We start from the raw sequence: 21,129 nt of genomic DNA, 5'->3' as shown, positions 1-21,129 counted from the left end.
CAGAGACCACCCCGGCGAGACCCTGTCCCGGATCAAACCACCACTGCAATGCCCTCTGACACCCAAGCTCATGTCACTCCCCGCCGGCCGCCTCCTCCAGAGCCCCCTCCCATGGTGGTCTCTGCTCGGAGCCACCGGCACCTGGTAGCACAGCAACACCCCCCATGCATCCCACCGCTGACACCTCCACCACGTCACAGCTTCCCTCCTCTTCAGCGCAGAAGGTTTTTGCCTGCTGGGTTACCCCAGCTCGCCTTGTTCAGGGATCCCCAGCCCAGGACCTGGTCCCATCATCCCCATCCCTGGAGGTTCCATCATCCCCATCCCTGGATCCCACCCTGGGTGAAACTACCTTCTTGTGTTTTCTATTCTTGGACAGAAACTTGTCCCTTTCTCCTCTAAGCCAGCTCCCCCGGCAGCCACTGATGCAGGATTTGAAGAGCAATTTTGCAGAGTTTTAAGCAATCACGCTTCAGGCAGAAGCCACTGAAGCCATTCAGCTGAAGAGTCATGAAAATGCCAAGGAATAGATCTCCGGGGATGAAGTCACATCTGAGATCTAAATCAGTTCTTTGCTAACGCAGAGCGATTGTGCTGATGGTTCTGAAAATAAAAAGGAATTACAAAATTCCTAGAAAGAGGCTCTTCAGACTAATACAGTTATTTCAATCAGAAAAATAATTTCTCTAATCACAGTGATCAAATTCCACTCTCTGATTTAACATGGCAGGAGGCCTCTATGTCCCCTCCTACCCCACATACAAGTTTCCTCTACAGAGATTGTTCCTGAGATTTTTAAGACACACATCCCTAAGTTATCCATATTTAGCTTATTCCTGTCCAGCACAGGGCATGCCCACGGGCTGCTGGCTGCCATCGCTGCAGCACTGACCACACTGTGCATCCTGGGCTCGGGAATCATTCCTGGGCATCTAAGGACGGACAGATGTTGCCGTTCCCAAACACACCCAGCAGATTAACTCAGGTTTGGGTCCAAGCTGGTGTTTTGTGCCCGTGGCCAGGAGCAGGTGGTGAAAAGCAATGCTGTTGCCACACGCAGTTCTTGCAGCGGTGGAAACGTTCCACATTCAGTAACATCTCTCAAGAGCAGTAAGATGCTGAGTAAAAAAGGGGGGACAGGGACTGAAGCAAAACCCAGGGGAGGTGTCTACCTTGGGGCTGTGCCTGTCCCCTGTCCCTCTGCTTTGCTGGCTGTCCCCTAGACACACGCTCTCCTCACTGCCCTCCTCTCACTGTTCAGCCCAGTCTCACCAGACCACCTCCTCTTCCTCCTCCCCCTGACCGTGCTCCAGGGCCAGCTCCATCCAGAGTGGAAGTCCAGCCTCACGCTCCTGCAGGACCTGCACCCCCACCAACCCCCCAGCATGTCATAAACCCCCCAAAACCTTCTTTCACAAGGCCTGAAGATGGTTTCCACCTCCAGCTGGAGAAATGTGAGGACCCACCTCCGCACAGACCCATTATGCAACATCCTTTGCTTGAGCAGCAAATTTTGTGTGTGTTTTTTTTTTTTTTTTTCTCAGGCACAGGAACCATTTCCTCCCCATAACACCAACCCCCCAAAAGGCTCCTTCTTCTCCAGCAGCCACGAGGTCTGTCACCCACACTGGCCACATCCAGGTGAGGAGCCGGGTGAGAAGGGGCTGCAGCAGCCCCCGACCCCTCTGCAAGGGAAAGCTCCCGAGCACGAACGTGATCAGGCTGATTTCTAAAGGCAGCTGAGGATCCGCAGTGCCCTGGCTCAAAAAGAACAGCGTTAAACCGGCGCGGGGTGCAGCGCCTATTGCACTAACACCGTGCTCTTCTACATCTCCTACACAGATGAATCATCAAATGACATTTAAAAACCAGCAGTACGTGTCGGTTAATCATAGCGAGAGGGAGCTTCTGGCTAACAGGGAATATCCCATGTTAAACCCAAGGGAGCATTTCTTCAAAGAAATTAAAATAAAATTGCCAGTTGAATGAAACTCCCCCGCCAAAGCAACATACACACCCCCCCCCCCCCCGGCAAGGAAAACAGCCCAGGTCACCGGGAGAGCCCTCTGGACCCCACGCTGCGGAAAGCTGAACCCCAAAGCACCTGCTGAGGATTGCAGCTTGGCAGCCTCGGGCGTGCAAATAGAGCAGAGCCCGAACAGGAGCCTGTTGGTGCTGATGGTTTACAGGGGGATTTCTAAGTGAAAAAGCTGATCTCTGGGTCAGATCTCATCTCTCGGTGCCGCGGGGCTCTTGTTCCTGAGCAAAACCCCCACTTCCGCAGCAGCGCCTTGTCGCCTTCTCCTTTTATGCTCAGCTCTGGTTGGGGCCCCAAAGTTTATGACGGAGATGTTCTTAGCTGGGTGGTTTGTTTTTTTTTTTTTTTTTTAAATAAACAATTAAAAAACATGAAGCAGCCTTGTCAGTGTTACTGATACAGAAATCTCATCCTGGGGTGAAACACTGCCCAGCCAAGTGCTCTCCCCTTCTCCAAGGCAGGTACACAGGCACCCAAGTGCCCAGATAAGGACCAGATTCATCACTGTGTTCATAAGCTCACAGATTAATTTAGTCCTGTAACTTTCCCATCTCCTTATCCACCTCACGGGTGCAATTTTCACCAGTGGTGCCTATTTTGTAAAGCCAAACCACAGGTCCCTGGCCAGCAGCCTGACCCATGGCCAGCAGCGTTGCTGCCTGTCCCCCTAAAGCTGAAAAAACACCTTTGGAGTCGGCTCCTCCACCATGGATCCCCCGGGAAGGGGCCAAGCCGGCATGCAAAAGGTTGAGACATCTCTCAGAAAAATCTGCAGCAGTGCAGACCCCCTGCACGGGAGCGGGGAGCCTGCAAGAAGCAGCTCGAGCCCTCCTCCCTGCCAGCAGCTCTGCCCTGACTCCAGCTGAAAGCTAATTTTGGCAGCACCTGCAGCCAAACGTGCAGGAACACCAACATCCCCCCCTGGCCAGCAAACCCCCCCCCACCTCCTGCCCAGCACAGCCCTTCTCACTAGTTTTTAAGCTGTTACCTTGGCAGGGACCTTGCTCGGCGTGCTCCGGAAGAAAGAGGTTTTTGCTGTGAAAAAGCAATCCTCGAGGTCTTCATCCAAGCTACAGTACCCGCTGCTCATGCTGCTGCCGATGGTCATCGAAGCTCAGCAGAGGCGAGAGGCCGAGCGTGCCAGGGGCTCGCTGGGGGGCTCGGGGGGCCGGCAACCATCGGTGGTCCCCGCTCAGGCTCCCGCACCAGCAGCGAGCCCGCTCTCACATCCTCAGCTCGCCGGCGCTTATCTGCAATAGCTCCTTCTGCTCATCCTCCAGAGCCAGCTGAGCTATTTCTCTTTAACAGGCAGCCGTGCCGGGTAACCCTTCCCTCTCCTCCTCCACCCGCCTCCCTGCGCAGCGGCGCTGGGGCAGCATGGAAGGGGCAGAGCTGCGAGTTTGCTCCCGCTCTTGGCGCCCGGGTTTGCTCACCGCCCGCGGTCAGGTCCCCCGGCAGCATCGCCTCCCCTTCCTGCGCTCGCCTCGCACCGCGCAGCCCTGCCACTTCCTCTTGCAAAATTTCTCACCCCGCTGCACCCCAGGGCCGAGGCGCTGGGCTTGGCCCTGGGCACTGCCCAGTCCCCGGGTACCCCTGGCACCTCCTCTGCTACCCAAAATACATGGCCAGGGCAGGCTGGCTTCTCGCTCCTTCCCTGTTAGCGCATCCTCGAGAGCTGCGTTGCATCTCCTGCCTTAGAGAAACAAGCCCAGGCTGGACCCAGCCCGACCACGCTGCTGACGGGTGGTGGGGAAGGGGGGAGCCTGCGAGGACCTGGCCTCAGACTCTCCTTGGGGTGCCAGGAGCCCCTGGTCATCACACTCCAGGAGGCAGCGGGCACCTCTCCGCTCCACAGCTAATTTTAGAGCAATGGGAGCGATTTCGGCAGCGCTGGCACCCGGCTGAGGCACCTTCGACTGCAGCCCAGGAAAAATCCGTTCAGCTCCTCGGTTCTATTTGCAAGAAGCACTCGCTCCAGACCAATTAAAATGCTGTGCTGGCCTTGGGAAGAGCCCCAGAGCGACAGCATCATCCCCGCTCCCCTCTCCCCCTCCTCAGCGCTGCCGGAACCCAGCCTGGCACAGACCCGTCCCCAGAGCTGCCTCCTCTGTTCCCCTCTCCCCCGGCCCCTTCAGACCTGCCACCACCCCGTCAATACTCTGCATTTTACCCAGCAGCTTTTAAAGCAGCTGTGACCTTCCCCCTTGGTGAAGATCATCGGTATTTCTGGAGGCGGGCAGGGGAAGGGCTCCGCTCCCCACAGGCTATCATATTCCCTTGGCAGGGGCCGTGCGTCCATGGGATGCAGCACACGGATGGGGATGCAGCGCATCCCAGCACAGGCTCTCCCCACCCACCTGGAAACCAGCCTGTGTTCAGGAGCAGCTCGAGGGGACTAAAGAACAGCCCGACACACCGTGTTAGAAAGGATTCTGCTCAGGCAGTGCCATGTTAACGTACGTGCTAAGAATTCTTCAGAAAAGGAAGCGGGAACAAGGCCTGAGCGTATCGTGCCACCAAATAAATCCATCCTATGCCCACACCTCAAATACTTCACACAAGACCCAGCCAGCCCATCCAAGTAAGAATAAAGAATTACAAGAGGTAACACGAAGGGCAGGGCAGACTAGAAGTACAGGACAGTTTCCATGCCTGGATCTGGAAAGGAGGGACTGGCGAGAGCCTGGATGTGATGGAGAGCTACAGAATCGCAGGAGATGTTCACGTGAAGAGCGCAGTGAGTTTAACACCAAAAGGAGGAGTGCTTGTCCGGGCCGTGGGCGACCAGATCCGCAGAACTCATCACTAGGACTTCTGGTGGTGGATGTGCAAAGTCAGACTCATCAGAAAAAGCTCCCTGACAGCTATTAACAACGACAGTTCAGATGCAAGCCCAGGGAGTGCCCACAGCACTGCTTGTGGGGAGGCCACGGCCACAGCACCGTCCTGGCCCTGATGTTTCTGGTCTCTCCTTCAACACCCACCAGCCGCGCAGGGAGAAGGCACCGCCGTGCCCAGACGGCTGTTCTTACGTTAATTCCTTTGCGTCCTTTTCAAGGCACAACTCTCACCATTGTGAGGTGCTATTTTTACCCCAGGCCAGCGAGCGCGGGGAGCTGGCAGGCAGCAGCCTTGGCTCTACTCCCCAGATTGACTATCTGCAGTGGGACCATCAGCAAACCACTCCTGCAAACCGGGGCTGTCACTCACCCCTTCGGGTCACAGGGTTCCCTCGACTGGTCCAAAAGGGCTCCAAGATCCTCACACCAACTACCATCCACGCATGAAAACCTCCTCCCCTCTTGATAGGTTGCAGATGGTGTTTCCTGCCCTTCCATCTGTATCTGTTAGCTGAAGGACTTAAATTGCTACAAGGCTTTGATAGCTCTGTACCCCACAGCCAGCAGCATCCCGTGAATACAAACCGGGATGTCGATGTAAAGACTAGCAGGAGGATGCAACATCTGCATCTCAAAGAGGAAGGCAAGAATCCAAATGGCATGTTTACAAAGCAACTTGTAACAGTGCAAATAAATAAGCCATCCTCTTAGCAGCACGCGTGCTTCTGCAGTGGCACAAACCTCCTCAGCTTCGCAGGGCTATATTTAGATGAGAAAGAGGCTTAAATCGAGCATGTGCAACACGAGCAGAAAGTGAGCGATGGGCTGATGAACGGCACAGACATCGAGTCTCCACTGATGCCTCAGCCCTGAGCGTTTCACGGCGGGAAAGGCTGCAGCCAGCTTTGCAGTGCCCCACGTGAAGCCGGACGCGCTCCCACTGCGCTGCTCCACGGGCTTCTCCAAGCAGCCCTCGCTTTCCCATTGCATCCACCTGCTTGGGAGATCAGCTCCGTAAAAAAACAACCAAGCAAAAAACCCAACTAATTTCGACCCATTGGTTCAGCAGCAGCTCCAGTGAATGGTTCCCTGCACAAGAGCTCCCGGAGAACCCCCCCACCAGTGACCTGCACCAGCTCGCAGGTGGGACGCGCACGACCAGCTCCGCCAAAACCAGAGACTGAATTTTTGGTGCTGCTGAGACCAGCTGAGGCTTTTGTCAGCTTCAGCAGAGTCGGGATTTTACCCAGGGAGGCTAATCTGGGACTAAATGTAATGCACTCAAGTACTTCGCTGGATCAAAGCCCAAATTATTAATGCCTGGTATTACATGGTAACGGTACTTAACTATGTGATATTAAAGTAGCTATTTCTCTGATGCTTCTAGTTCTCTTACATTTAATACTATTTAATGACTTCCAGCTATGCCAGATATTAATACAAGTTTCTTGTGTTTCCAGTGTGCAATTCCCTTTCCCCCCGCAGTGTATTCAGGCACCTATTACTCTCCTTCTGGAATACTGGCACTGTTTTCCCTCCAACCTTCTTTCAAGCAGCAAAAGCTGTTCGGCCAACAGAAACACACCAGAACGTGGCTGCGTGCTCAGCTCCATGGGCTCGGATCAAGTAAACCTGAAGATGATTTTTCCCCTGATTATCGATCATCCACAAACCAGAACGGAGCTTTGTTGCGGTGATTTACCCCTGTTCACCCTCAAACCAGCCCACGCACCTCCCGCCCCGCAGCCGTGCGGCCCTTCCCAGCACAGGTAACGAGACTCCCACCAGCGCTTTGCTGTGCGGAGGGTTCAAAGGTGCAATCCCCGAGCAGGACCTGGGGATGGGTTTATGGATTTCTGTTGGCTGCTGTAATTGGAGAGACTTTTGTTTCCTTGGCACAAAATGCCTCCCCCCTTCCCAGGATCACACCAGAGACATGTCAGAGTGATGAATTGCCACGAAGCGCAGGCTCCGTGTTTATTATTAGGACCATCAATAACCCCCGGCTGGTGTTATCACCCTGGAGAAGAAATAAGCCTTTCTAATTTTTCTCAAAATCAAGCTTTTCTCATGCTCCTGAGGGAAGCCCAACAACATCCGAAGGAGATGTAAACACACACAAATCTGGCTTATACAAACACCTCACGGCTCAGTGGAGAACCCAGAGTCCCTTTGTAACTCTAAGATAAATCCCATCTAACTTCAGGTTCCCTCCTGACCATTTTTCTCTGAGCAGCAATCGCCCAGCCATGTGCCGGTGAGGCCAAGCTCGGCTTTTGCCCAGCAAAGCACAGACAACAACGAAAGCCCGCTGCTGGCTCCTCACACGCCCACCAGAAACCCCACATCGTCTTTGAAAAAGTGCACGTTTCCATTTCCAGCTTTGCACAAGTGCATCCAGGTCCTCCAGGTCCTCCACAGAGAGGAACACAAACGCGCCGTTATGACGAAGGAGAGAATACAGTTTTTAAAAAAGCATATAGAGATTGAAAAGGCTCTGTGGAGGTCAGATCAGCTTTGAGAAGGTTTCTAAGCAATGTTTTAAGCTCCCAGCATTAACTAGCCTACACCTGCACTTGCATGGCCCCGCACAGCCTCGCTGAGCCCCGTCCCACGCGCTGCAGCCTGTTCCAGCAGACACCCCCACCGGCTTGCAGGCCAGACACCGCGGACCCTCGGGGGGATTAAGCCAACAGCTAAACCTGCTGGAGGAGCCCTGGGGATTACTGCACGTCCCTAATATAGATTGAAGAGTCTCAATCCCCCAGGACTATTGAAACTCTTAAAACAAGGCTCTTGAGCCGGAGCTCCTCGCAAAACCCACGCTCGCGCTCTGGCAAGACGCAGCAGAAACACACCTTTGCTGCCTCTTTGACACACTTTGCACCCGCCGCAGGGATGTGATTTGGTGTCGGTACCAATCCTCCCTTGCAGGAACCTGGGCACCGCTCGTCTCCTGCCCTGCTCTGGGCAGCCTGGCCGAAGGCAGCGTTTTAAACCCGACCTGGCTCCACAGACGGGTTTAGGGCGAGGGGGATGCCCACGCGCACACCCTCCATCACGCCAGGCAGGGCGGAGGGGCCAGATGTACACGGTACTCACTAGTGAGTGCTGTCTGGGCCTGCGGGGCTGACCTCCCTCCTGCAAAACCCTTCAGGAGCACGGAATCGCCTCTCTGAAGGAGTTGCAATGGGTCACCATGAGGCTGCTTCCCCCCCACGAGCCCCCTGCCCGGGCGTACCTGGCTGCGGGGCGGCAGGAGGGTGCTCTCGGGCGAGAGCTGGCTCTGGCACTGGCCCGGCCGGCGGCAGTCCAGCTGGATGAGGCTGCGGCACTCCTGGTGACACGTGTATCTGCAGTCTGCACGGGGGAGAAATGAGAAAGTGAGGTGCAAATGAGCCTGTGGTCGAGGAGCAGTGGGGGAACCCCGGGAAGGGACCAGACTCTGCCAGAGGGCAGCCTGATGCTCACGGGCACCGGCACGGCCAGAGCTGCTGGCCAGGCACATGTCCCCATTCAGGCCGCTCCTGCAGATGGGGAGAGGTACCAGAATACCTCATCCAGAGCAAGAATTTCTCCCATGCCCTCTCCCCAGGGAAACTTGTGCTTCTTGCTGCAGTGCATGGGCAGCGTTCCTGCCTTGCGCGCTGCTGCCTGTCCCCTGATCTGCTGGCATGCTAACACACAACAAAGGATATGCTCGAGTCCCACCAAACCTCGGGGTACACCACTCCACAGCTGTGCTCCTGGGAGATGTCACCTGTGCAACGCCTGCAGCAAAAGCTTGGCCACTACAGGGGGAAAGGGTGCTTCATCTCCAACATCAGGAGGGGAAAACACTTCTTTGTATTAGACAGAAGTCAAACTATTGAAGGTCACTAAACCTGAACACTTCAAGGGCCGGTTACAGCGACCAAGGCATGGTTACACCATCAGATTGCCAAAAAGCCACCCCCGGAGCAGGTACAGCCACGTCCTGGGCCCCGGCAGAGGCTGTGACCTCCCATCCCGGCGCACGCGCTGCCCGGGTGCAGTAAAGCATTTCCGCAGCAGGTTTCCTTTGGATGCTGACCCGTCTCGTAACACATTAACCAGGTCAAGGTAGAAGAAATTGCACAGGTGACTCCACAGAGCCCAGTTTAACCTCTTTAGGCACAGGGTCCCGCTCGCCCACAGCCCACGGCTGCCGAGGGGCAGCATTCGGCACAGCCAGCTCCATCTACCAGACACAACAGTTATCACATATCCGTGGCTTTCGCTCCCCCAGCCCTTTCCCCCCAAGCCCTCCTGACTGCAGCTAACAACCTCCTCCCACTTTAATGGCCCTTCTGATCCTTTTAATTTTTAACTTTTGTACAAACAGCATTAAATTTACTTTCTACACTATCCAAAATTCCAGAGCGGTCACCGACCTGAAAGAAAAAATCCTAAACCCAAGGCAAGAGTGTCCACTCCACAGAAGGAGTTGGGACTGAGTGCCCATCCCTGCACCAGCCCTGCCACCCTGCTCCAAGCCAGCGAGCTTGTATTTTAAACACTCTTCATTTTTTTTTCTTTTCTTCTTTTTTCTTTAGCATTTGGGTCATTGGTTTTGAATACCTGGGGCTTGCAGGAAAGCAAAGCAATATCCCGTGTTTGCTCTGGAAACAGTGATTTCTGCTCAGCTCTGCTGAATGCTCACACGTGGGAACGCCCGAGAATGAATGAGAGGAGCTGAACCACTGCTGGGAGCTGCTGCCTGCGGGGGGAAAACATCCATCTCTGGGGGAAACAGGGAAATCATTTATCATTTAACATTCATCTGGCGTGAGCTGTCTATCATATTCTCCTATTCCAAGTCAGTTGTGTCAAGTAAGCCTGGGGGAAAGGAGGGAGACTTGCTTTTTTTTTTTTTAATTAGAGATAAGCTGCACAGTTACTCGGTAATTTAATGCGTGACCTTTCGAGCAACTGGAACAGGCTTTTAATGGGGGACATTCGCCAAGTCTTTGCTGGAGGTGCTAATTTGAGGATGCTCCAGCTGCAGGTTCACCTGAGCATCTGGCGCCAGCACAAAGTCCCTTCTGCCTATTTGGGTCTGGGATTTTCAGATCTGGGCAGCTGCCTCCACTCCCCGGGACTGCAGCCTGCCCGGGTGGGAAGGCTCGAGCACCTCGGGTGGAGGAGGAGCATGGTAAGAGGTCTGAAATACATAACACAGACCACAGAAATTACAGCTCCCAAGTACACCTCCGGATCAGGCCCATCACAGCCAGGCATTTCTTTATGGGATTAAAGTATGACACCTCCTTAGTCACCGTCACCTATTAACAGACCTAATCACTGAGTATCCGGCAGGGAGCACTAATTTTAGAAACCCAGCACGGCTTTGGGAAGCAGCCACGTGACAGGTTTGCCAAGAGGAGCAGGATGCCTCCACTTATGCTTTAAGATAATTTCCATTCAAGTCCAACAAAGCCACACTTGGAAATGCAGGGGGGTTTTTTTGGGGTTTGTTTTTTTTTTGTTTGGTTTTTTTTTTTTTTTTGTAAGAAAGAGTCAGATCACGATACCGTAAAAAACTTTGGTGACTAAAAGGAATTTCCCTTTCTTCACAGATAAAGTTTCTCAGGCAGATAAAGTTGGATAGTCTGAATCAGCCCAATACAGATGCCCATCCGGATGCCTAAATATAGGACTGCAGTCACCCTGCCCACCCCATCCTCCCACTCCCACCTCCCGAGTACCACAGATGCTATGAGGCATCTTTCAATCCGACCCACGAGCAAGCCCCGGATCTGTAGGCTAAGGGGACAAAAGGAGAAGGCGCAGGTCTGTGGCAGCATGGCCAGATCCTGGCCCCAGCAACAACAGAGGCTCCAGGAACCTGACCCCAGCCAGGCTTTCACCTAAAGAAAAACCTCCTGCAACCCCACAGCAACATCGTGAGGTAGACCGGATATGTCTGCCCCCAAAATTCGGATGGAAAGAGTTTAAAGTGTCCCAACACCTCCCCTGTGATGCTCTTAAACTCTGATTTCTGGCCAAAGTTTGTGGTTCCTGCAGTGGTGATGGGCAACTGCTCTGCCCTGGTGAAAATACCCCCCTACCCTGGCTGCCCCCTGACCAGAGCTGCCAGCTCTGGCACACACGGGACCGGAGGAGTGTTGTTGAGAGGGCAGGCTTCAAACAAGCTACAAAAAACCCTTGTGTGTTGTTAAAATGAATCATGAAATTGCAGGAGTTACCTTAAAGCTTTGGCTCCTGGTTTAAGGATCCTGCCACTCGTTAAAAAAGGCAAATCAGAAACGCTCCCGTTATCAGCAAAGTTAAGGAAAACCTTTAAGGTGTGACCCAGCTTCTATGAGAAGGTTCAGAGACAACAAAGAAAGAAAAATAAAACATCGTGAGTTTTGAAAGCGGTGAGAGACTCCGCAGGTGTTTGAGCACTGGAAGTGGGCGATGCTGAAGAACGGAGATTTCTGCCATTCGCCTTCGAACTCCGGAATCCTCCGGCCAGCTCACACACCCCTTGACACGCAGGTCACGCGTGAGCTCTGATTTTGCAAGCTGTGCTGCTTGAGACGGAGGGCTCGGTGCCTCTGCCCGCGCTCGGCGAGACGCCCGACGTCACTCGGGGTGACCTCAGGGACGGCCGCAGGATGTGGCCCTGCCACATCGTAAGAGCTGGCGGGTGTCTCCTGCTGCCAGGAGGGGACAGGATGGGGCCTGCGGCATCGCCACCAGCTCCAGAATTCACAGAGCAAATGCAGGGAAGGGTCTTAATTTTCCTATGAAGCGCTTTCCGATATCCCCCACGGCACTGACCCAGCCCCGCCTCAAGTCTGCAGCTCCGTCACGGGAGGTCTCAGCAGTTTTAGGTCTAAATCAGATGGTTTGGGTTGTTTGCAAACACTTTAAAACCCAAGGGTGGTTTTCTTGTTTGTTCAGAGCAGACGAGACCCCACTGGTGACCACAACCCCTCGGAGAGGTCCCTGCACCACTGCAGCTCTGGAGTGCAAACCCAGCTGCCAGGCAGATGCTCTTGAGCCATGATTTACCAAAATTTCCCTTTCGAGCAGCAAGTGGGGGGCAGCACCGATGCCCCGAGCCGCGCTCTGCCGCAGCGCTCCTGCCAGAGCAGGGCTGCAGAAGGAGCCAGAGAAGCTGAAGCCACCCAGTGCCAGCCCCATGCCAGGTCCCGGCGGCCGTGTGTCACCAGCACAGACAGGGCAGCACCACAGGAACCCCCTTACACCTAATTAGCAGCAGAAAGGCTGCGCACAGCAGCAAATACACCCAAACACACCCACCGCCACCACCACCTACCTCCAACCAGCAAGACCTCCCTGCTTGGCCTCCTCAGCAGCCGGAGTCCCTCAGACCAAGACTTTGACTTGGGAAAATGCCTGAATATTTTGCGAATTCTCTTTGTTACGAGCCCAAAGCAAGCGGCTGCCCCCGCTTTCCCATCTGTCATCCTTGCGAGGGGAGATCGATAACCTCCCGGGCCCGCGGAGCCAGGCCGGCAGCTCTTCAACGCCGAACGCGGCCGAGATGCAACGTGCATCGGTGCAAGTTACGTCCCCTTCCACGAGAGGCCTTTCCTCCCACGGAGATAAAACACCGACATTGTCCATTTACAATCTGCTGCCATTTGACGGATTTATTTATTTATTATTTGAGCAATGAGGCAACACGCAGCTCAGAGCTTGTGCATCTCCGGGCTTGTCCTGTTAGCCATGGAAAACTTTCTATTTCTGGGGCTTTTTGCTTGATAAGATAAAACAATCCAACGGAACAGATTAGAGAGAGAAAGCGCAGGACCCAGCCGTACGCTGGGAGGGCTCTTTCCAATACCCTCTCTTCACTTTGCTGCTTTTCCCCTGCAGCCTTCTAAAGTTTAAGGAAAAAAAAGTCCCCAATGTTCAATCAAAGGTTAATTTAAAGGAATACACTGAGATTAACTACATTTATAGTGGTTTAAACTCTGCACACATTAGCTAGGTGCTTAGATCAATCCTACAGCTCTTTCACAGCATCTATCAGTTACAGCTATACCAAGTGTGAAATGATGGGCTGGGACACGAACATCAGTTTAACAGCATGCTTGAAATTTGTCACTTTGTACCCTCTACATCACAACTGTCCCCTCTCTGTTCAGCCTTCCTCTTACAAACAGACCAGGTTTCCAGCACCCTGCACAACACATTCTTGCTTTTATACTGGGAGTAACAAAGATAAAATTTAACTAACCCTAAAAATCACACCAAGCAGCATGAGTTAAACACCACAGGGGACTTTCTTATTCACCCCTTGCTGTCCCAACACCTATACAGCATCTCTACAGCTACGCGCATCCCTTCTTCCCACACCAAGACCAGCAAACTCAACTAAACCTCCTGGGCCAGGAACAAAGCAGAGGGAGAAAAGAGACAGCCCCAAGACTAACCTGCAAAGTAAGAGCTGGAGCCTTGGCTGGTGTGTCTCTCCATAAATCCTTCCCGAGGCACCGGACTGGATCGCAGTAAGAAACAGGTCCCTGAAGACCTGAGCGACTCCAGGAGCCCCGGCAGCCTGTCACACGGCTCTGGGCAGGTCACCGTCCCTCCCCACACCTCCATCGGCCCTGGGTAAGCGAACGCCCTGCCTTGGGGAGCCTCAGCGGGCGGGATACACCCCAGCACCCCACCCTGTCCTCGTCTGACCCCAGCAGCACCCGCCCGGCAAGCACCATCCCAACCTGCCCGAGTCACCTGGGAGCAGGAGAAGCCTCAGGAATCTGTCTGGACCAGCTAAATAGGACAGAAATGCAAAGTACTGTGGGTCCTATGAACTGTCAGCAATTACTATTTACAGTGCCAAGACCAGAGACGCGACAGAGCGTGGGAGGACGTTTTGGAAGAAGAGAACATGAAAACCCACCATGTCCCGGAGAGCGCCAGTGGCACGAGCAGAGCCCTGTCCCAGCGAGGCTGGGCTGTGCTTTTTAAGAGTGTCCACACCTGCTAAAGAATCCATTACCTTAAGCAAACAGCTACTTGAGAACCAGTGATATTAGAACTGTAGTTTGCTCCACAAACAAGAAAGAGAAATGGTGTGTGTTTAACCAACTCGCTCCTAAAGGAACCAGGTCCTGATTCAGCGCAGCACTTGAACACAGAATTAACTGCTCTGAGAGATAAGGGTGGCTTCACACCAGAGGCATAAACCCAGATGCACGCTGAAGTGCTTTACTGAACCAGGTCCATGTCGCAAGATCTACAGATCAAAATCTGACTTCAGGTACGACTGCATTTGCCACCGAGATCATCAGGCAGGCGCTGGACGTGCTCCGAGGTTTCCCTCGAGGCAGCGCCTCACAGCCAGCCCTCCCGGCAGGGAAGCACGAGACCTGGAGTGATTCTCTTGCAAAGAAGCACTTCAGCCAACAATGTCCTGTTCTGGTAACACCGTGGTCACCAAAGCCTGGTCCCGCGCCGCCGATCGGGGAGGGCACCCAATTCCAGCTGGCTCTGCTGTGGAGACCACAGCTCCCACTGACAGACAAACCAAAACTGTTTATGGTCACTCCACCTGCAGCGGATGCATCCGGCTTAACCCACCTGGGCCAAAGAAAAACCCCACGGGACTTCATCAACACCACCCAGGAAATACATGGGTGGTAAATCACATCCCCAGCTGCCAGGACGAGAGAGGCCATGGGCACGGGGAAGCCCCACTGGTAGGGCCATGGGGGGCTGGCACATGCTGGGGTAAACACCCCGGCCAAACCAGAGCACCGAGCAAGGGGAAGGAGTGGACACGTCGCTGAGCGGTCACTGGGATGGGTCTTACTGCTGGTTTTGCTAACGGCTGCAGTACCAGAAACAGGAATTTCAAATCAGCATCTGCATCACAGGTACAGCAAGGATGAGAAACTCCCCCAGGAAGAACCAGTCCGTCCCAGGGTGAACTGGGATGGAAAGGGAGCAAAGCAGCTGACCCACACACAGGTTAGGCTCTCACATAATTTTTCTGCCTTAAGCCACGAGATTCCTGGTTGCCAGTGACTGTCCTACCCCGTGCAGCATGGAGGGACCCTGAGTCACCAGCGTGATGCTGCCAGGAAAAAAAAAAAAAAAAAAAAGCAAAAAGCGAAATAAAACACGCCGAAGGCTTTGAAGCTGCATTAGTCACCACTGCACTCAAATAGCTGCGCTCTGCCCCACCAGAATAAACGCCAAAAAAAACCCCACAGCAAAGATGCACCTCTGCAACCTGCCCGCCCAGCCCCTTCTCCCCAGCCTCTCGTGTCAGGAAAAGCTGCTGGCAGCGGGACACATTTACACTCCTACAGTGAGATTTTTTTTTCTTTTAATATTTATTCAGGTTTCAAAAGGTGCCAGCAGCACAAAGCCCCATACATTAGATAGGAGATATTCAAGACACAGCATATAATGGCACAGCTACTCCTCATGCCCAGCTGCACTCACTTTGAGACTGAAAACAAGTATTTTTAACAAACGCCAGCAGGACGGCCCGGGCTCAGCTGCTCCCGAGCTCCCACCTCCCCATCCCTTCGCACCGATGCCAATGGGTGCAACATGTTTGATGTCTGTCACACACAGGACTGACCCAGAGGCTCCCAATAAAGGCAGGGAAATGGCTCCCAATGTCTCAGACAACATCTGCATCAGCCCCAGACGCAGCACCCGTGGGTAGGACTTGAGCTAAAACCTCAGGAAGAGTCTGTTTGCCACCTCCACAGTGCTCTGGAGCCATGGGACCGGTTCGGGACAGCCTAAGCCTGCCAGATGCCTGAGAAAAGCCACCCAAGGGGATCATTTTCATGATTCCGGGACATCCCAGGTCTCTGCCCCCACCCCTTCCACCAGACCCCCGTCTGGAAGAGGAACCACAGAGCACGCGTCCCACGCTCATCTTGGAAAGACGGCTCCACGCCGCTCGAGAAAGGGGAAATGCAGCCGAGGGGGTTTCAGTGCGTCGCTGGTTGGCATGAAAACCACATGGCCAAATCCCCCCCCTCGCTCAGCAGCAGGACCAGCTCCCCCTGCCCCTTCCCTTTGCTCTGATTCCCCTCTTGCTAGAGCCAGGCACTGTCCAAACCCCAGCCGCCCCAGACACCGTGCCCAGGGCACAGACAGAAAGGGACCCTGACCGTCTGGGGGGGGAGGCGGAAGAAATACCACTTTCCTGTTCTGCTGAAGACAACCAGATTTGATGTAAATAAAAATGGGCCAGAATTGTACAAACAAAAACCTGAGTATCCTCAGGCTGCAAGTCAAAAGCAAACAAGCAGTGACTCTGCATCAGAAGAAAAAGAAATATTCACCAAGGGAGGACAGCACACCCTGTCTGCGGCTCTTGGGTGTTTTCAGAAGGATGTGCTACTGGGATGACAGGGAATGCACAAGATGTTACGAGCATCTCCACTGAAGTTTCCCCCCCCAGCAACACCGCCTGGACATTTGGGGAATTTGAGAGGCAGAACTACTCCCACAGTCCGAATGATTCCCCTCTGAAACAAAAAGGGAAATAAAATTATTTAAGATTTGTTTCAATATAACTACGGAAAAAAATCCTGCCAGAGGAGGAGTCCCTCAAAACAATTATTTATAGTATTTGCAACACCACACAGTTCTGTGAATTATTGCTTCAAAACGCACAGCCCAGTATGTCACCTCACACGTGAGCCTCGTGACAGCTTTGCAGGATGGCTGGTGAAAGACAAGAGCCCCGACAAAGTTTGTTTTGCTTCCAATAATATTTCTTTAAGCACGTTCATTCCCACATGTGCTCCTGTGCGCCAGGCACAGCAAAGCCGCCAGCCCCAGGGAACATACTGGCCCTTACTGGGTGTTGTGGGAGTTAATCAGGAACAGCAGGCAGAAAGCAAAGGTACACACCAGCAAAACATATTTACTTCTCCCTCTTTCAAATAACGCACCATGCAGCAAGTTCACCAGCCCCGGCGTATTCCTGTGTCACGTCGTGCTGGTGACGGCTGGGTTACATTTAATTAACAGCAGTCAGTGCTAAAACCTTAATGCGATGCAGCAGGGCCATATGGTGCCACGGTCTCTCCCAGCCGCCCCTCACTTCCAAACGGCACCAGGAGGCACGTGGAAGAGCCCTGCTCGCGCCGCGCAAATCACCCCTAGAAACGTTTAATTGATTCATAATCTAAGGAAAGCCAAGCCTAAGAACCAGAACAGGCTGAGCGAGGGACTAATTGCCCCGGCGAGGCTGGCGTTACGGCACGCGCCTGGCATAACCCCCCAGACAAACCAACAAACAAGCAACGAAGCCTCCTCGGGAGCTGCCAGCTGGGCAGCTGGCCCAGGGCTCCTTCCCTCACCCCAAATAACCGCCAGCACCAACTCCCTGCCTCCACCCCGGCCCCGAGCACCCTCGCCCCGCACGGCCCCGCCTGGCTACGCGCGGTCTATGGGCACAAATCAAAAAGTCCAGAGGCTCAGCTGACCCTGACCAGCAAATCCCGCCGGCAGCAGGAGACACGCCGACGGGACGAGGGGCACAGGAGCCGTTTCACTGGCGGCACACGCTGCTGAGTTACCCGTGACACGTGTTCGCTCGAACCCCCTCTGCCCCGGCCTCCTCGCTTGCCCACCCGGCTGCGACACCCAACACGGGTCACCCCTGGGCATGGACCACACGGACGCCCCGTGGCCCCAGAGCAGCACCCCAGGGACACAGGGCACCCACGGCCCCTCATCTGGCCCCTCCGTGTCCCCTCCCACGCGATGGGAAGATTTAATCTCTCCTGCGGAACACGAGTGACATGGGAACACGTGTCTTAGCGACGCTCACCGGCGTGAGCACTCTGACCCGAGGAGTTTGGGCAAAACAAGGTGTCTGACAGATTTACTGTTTCTAGAGGGATTTACACCTCAGCGTAAAGCTTTACAAACACGAGTCCTTCCTGCTCACAGAGATCTGCTGCCCAGCGCTGATGCCAACCCCTCCACCACCCTGCCCGTTAACCGATAATCTCCTTTTTCCCAGAAAAGCTTAATTTCCCCAAATCCACCCGGCAGCACCTCACCGCACCCTGTGCCCAACGCCCAGCCCCGACCCCAGGGACCCTTTCTGGGGAGATCCCAGCCCGGTCCCCATCCAGCTCCCGGAGCGCAGCACCGCGGGGCACCGGGGACCCCCCCCCCGCAACTCCCGATGAAGCCCAACGCGGTGCGGACCCCCCCACCCCCCGCAACCCCGGTCGGTCCCCTCGGGGGGGGTCGGGGGGGCTCAGAGGCGGGGTGAAGGGGAGGGAGAGGGTCCGGCGGGGCCGGTGCGGGGGGAAGAGCGCGGGCAGGGGTGCGGGCAGACGGCAGCGCGGGATGAAGCACCCGCGCAGAGATGCGGGCAGGGCAGGGGTGCGGGCTAGCGAAGCGCAGGCAGGGTGCAGGCAGGGGCAGGCAGCACTCACAGTCGCAGCGCAGGGCGCGCTCCCGCACCGCCTCCCCGCACAGGTCGCACCACCCGCGGCGCGGGGGGCGAGGGGCGAAGCGGTGACCGCGGCCACGCTCCGCCGGTTCCCGCGGGGCCGCGAAGATGCTCCGCACGTCGGGGAGCGACCGCGGGGCTCCTCCGCGCCGCCGCCGCGCAGCCCTGGGACCCCCGGGGGTCCCCGGGAACCGGCCGCCCATGGGCTCGGGGGGGCACCGGCGCAGGGAGCCGGGCACGGAGGGCGGCAGCGGGCGGGGGCACGGCCCCACCGCCGGAGAGGCCATGGGGCTGCGAGCGCCGGGCGGGCGTGGGGCAGCGCAGGCGCTTTGGGCCGGTCCCGGGGGGGGAGGAGACACGGCGGGGGGGTGGGGACCCGGAGCGGCCCTACCGGGGACCCCTCCAGTGGAGACACCCCCCTCCCCGCCACGGAGGACCGATCCGTGGGTCCCGTCCCCCAACGTGGACAGCCCCCCCCCCTCTCCGTGGGAGCGTTCCTCGGGGAAATTCTCCCCCCCGGGGGGTTCCCCTCCCCGCGGGATAACCCCCCGCCCCGATCTGGGTCCCGCAGTGGGGGTGCACAGCCCAAAGCGCAACCAGGGCCACATTCCCCCCCCCTTCCCCGTGTCCCCAGCTTTGCCCCCACGGGAGCCGTCAGATCACGCGCGGAGCACGACACTAAACCCGGCCGGTGCAAACCCACGCGTGTGCGTGGAGGGGGCTGTAAGGGCAGCTGGAACAAATTCTCCCCCCCGCCACGGGGACAGCGGGGCTCCGGGGCGACGCCGCGGGCAGGGAGCTGGAGAAAGTCTCTCTCCCAGATGAGGCTCTTGTGGTTGTGGGAAATGCGAAAGGGAAAATATTACGGCTGAATTTGGAAGCGGCTCCGAGGAGGGTCCAGCTCGGAGGACACCCGTGCCCGGCGTGCAAAGCTCTCCCGTGGGCAAAGGAGGGGGGCACGAGTGGGGAGGGGCTGGCCCAGGTCTGCGTGCTCCTCTACCACTGATTGCGGAGTGACCCCCCCCCTCCTCTGAACTCAGGGCTGGATACGAAGGTCCCCGTGTCACCATCACCACTTGGTGGAAGGTCCCTGTCACCGTCACCCCTTTCCCCACCGGCTGGAGGAGCCACAAAACCAGCTGCTGCCCTTTTCCCTGGGTCTGGCTGGAGCCCAGCGCGTAGGGAGGGGGACACGGTCACCCCGAGTCGTGCAGGACGAGACCGGCCTCGCATTGCCCCAGCTGTGGTCTAACCCAGACCATCCCTCCTGTGCCACTCGCCGTCACACTGGTTTGAAATTCATAACTCGGGCAGATCTGCCCCTGAATTTGTTCAGTTTGCATGAGAGCAGCCGGGTGACGAGGCGGCTGCAGGGAGCGCAGGGCTGGGCTCGGTGACTCCTGGCTTCTGGGCTCACGGGGAGCTGAATTTGACGCCTCTCATGAATTCTTGAGAACAGGATAAATCAAGGATATCTCAATCCTTTTTAAGGATTTTAATTTGAAGGACAGATTAAAACACTGGCTCTGAGTTACAAAAGACTAGCGCCGTAAGCAGTCACTAATAAGAGCTTCAAACTAAAGGAACAATAATGCAGCTTGAAAAATTCTAGTTTTGTTCTGTGCTAAGCAGCAAGATTAATTTTTGGAAGGCGTTTTTCTTCCCCAGTCAGGATCCTGATTCACATTCATGAGTCCTCTGCTCCTGCCTGAGAGCAGCAGCAGGTTTATTCCTGGGTAAATTGTTTCCCAAAAACTTGGTGTTTTATCCTGTGTTCTTCCCAGGCCAATTAATAGTATAAGGAATCACCTGCAAGAAAGCAAACGCCCTTTCTGAGGGCAAAGACCCACCTGGCACTTGGCTGGGAACCTGTTAAAACCATTGTGGACATTTGCTTTTCCAGGGCCATCCCAGGGCATGATTTCAGTCTCAGTTTTGCAGCACCAGGCAGAGGGGATCCTTGTTATCCTCAGCTGGCTCTGCAGGTATTCAGGTCTGACAGCACAGGAAGCTCTTTTAGGCCAAGGGTTAAAATATTTGGGGAAAAAAAAAAACCAACAAACTAATTAACATTGGCAGGAAAACTTGTGTTTCATTTGGATTCTGGGAGTCCCCTTCGCAGCTGCTGTGTTATGGCAGTTTAGGCATGACAAGGGCTATTAGCGAAAACTCTTTTTTCTTTTTGCCAAGAAATAAATCCCTTTTTGTTGAAGCCAAACATGTTCCAGGTCAAACGCTCAGCTGGTACGAATCAGCGCAGCTCCACTGAATCCAAGGAAGTGCAGCAGGAGACTCTGCCCGGGCTCCCTGCCCTGTTCCTACAGGGGATGTCAGTGAACTCAAGCTGGATTAAAAATAACGTTCGTTATAGAACTAGGAGAATCCTAGAAAATAATTTGCGGGAGAAAAACTTATAAGTGATGGCTTAGTTCCACCTCTTCTACAGTAAGCAGTTGGGTTTGACAGTCAGGATGTTGGTTTTACAATTAAAATGAATGGGATTTTTGGTGCCAAATTGCACTCAGGAAGGTTTCCTGGGCGGGGGGAGCTCCTGGGGGCACTTGGCTTGTTCTTACAAGAAAGCAAAGCCTGGCACAGCCCTGGAGCTGCCGTTCCTTGCTCATTTTGCTGAGGCTCGGGGCAGCGCTGCCGCAGGATGTTCAGCTCCAGGGATGCACCGTTTTGCCTTATGTCCCCATATGTCTCCCAGCAGAGGTTAGAAATATTTGCTGCCACATTCAATTCGAGGAGCACCCCCGGCAGACCCCCCCCTTGCCCTGTCCTTGCCGCAGCTCTGCCTC

General features: G+C 55.1%; 1 protein-coding gene across 3 annotated transcripts in view; it reads right to left on the bottom strand.

Moving 5' to 3' along the window:
• The window catches only part of RASSF5 (Ras association domain family member 5), a 32,460-nt gene extending 13,845 nt beyond the window's left edge, over positions 1-18,615 (bottom strand). The window contains exons 1-2 of one of the 3 annotated variants that reach the window (XM_074893385.1): positions 18,312-18,615; positions 8,120-8,238 (exon numbers count right to left, since the gene is read on the bottom strand). In XM_074893385.1, the coding sequence (XP_074749486.1) occupies positions 8,120-8,238; positions 18,312-18,615 (423 nt within the window). Of the gene's footprint in view, positions 1-3,026; positions 3,463-8,119; positions 8,239-12,187; positions 12,353-18,311 lie in introns of those variants that run through there. The other 2 variants (XM_074893386.1, XM_074893387.1) reach the window with 2 other exon arrangements.
• Between the last annotated feature and the right edge of the window lie 2,514 nt (positions 18,616-21,129).

This window comes from Strix uralensis, chromosome 24 (genome assembly GCF_047716275.1).
Source record: "Strix uralensis isolate ZFMK-TIS-50842 chromosome 24, bStrUra1, whole genome shotgun sequence".
Taxonomy (NCBI): Eukaryota; Metazoa; Chordata; class Aves; order Strigiformes; family Strigidae; genus Strix; species Strix uralensis.
This window is presented reverse-complemented; position numbering and strand designations above follow the sequence as displayed.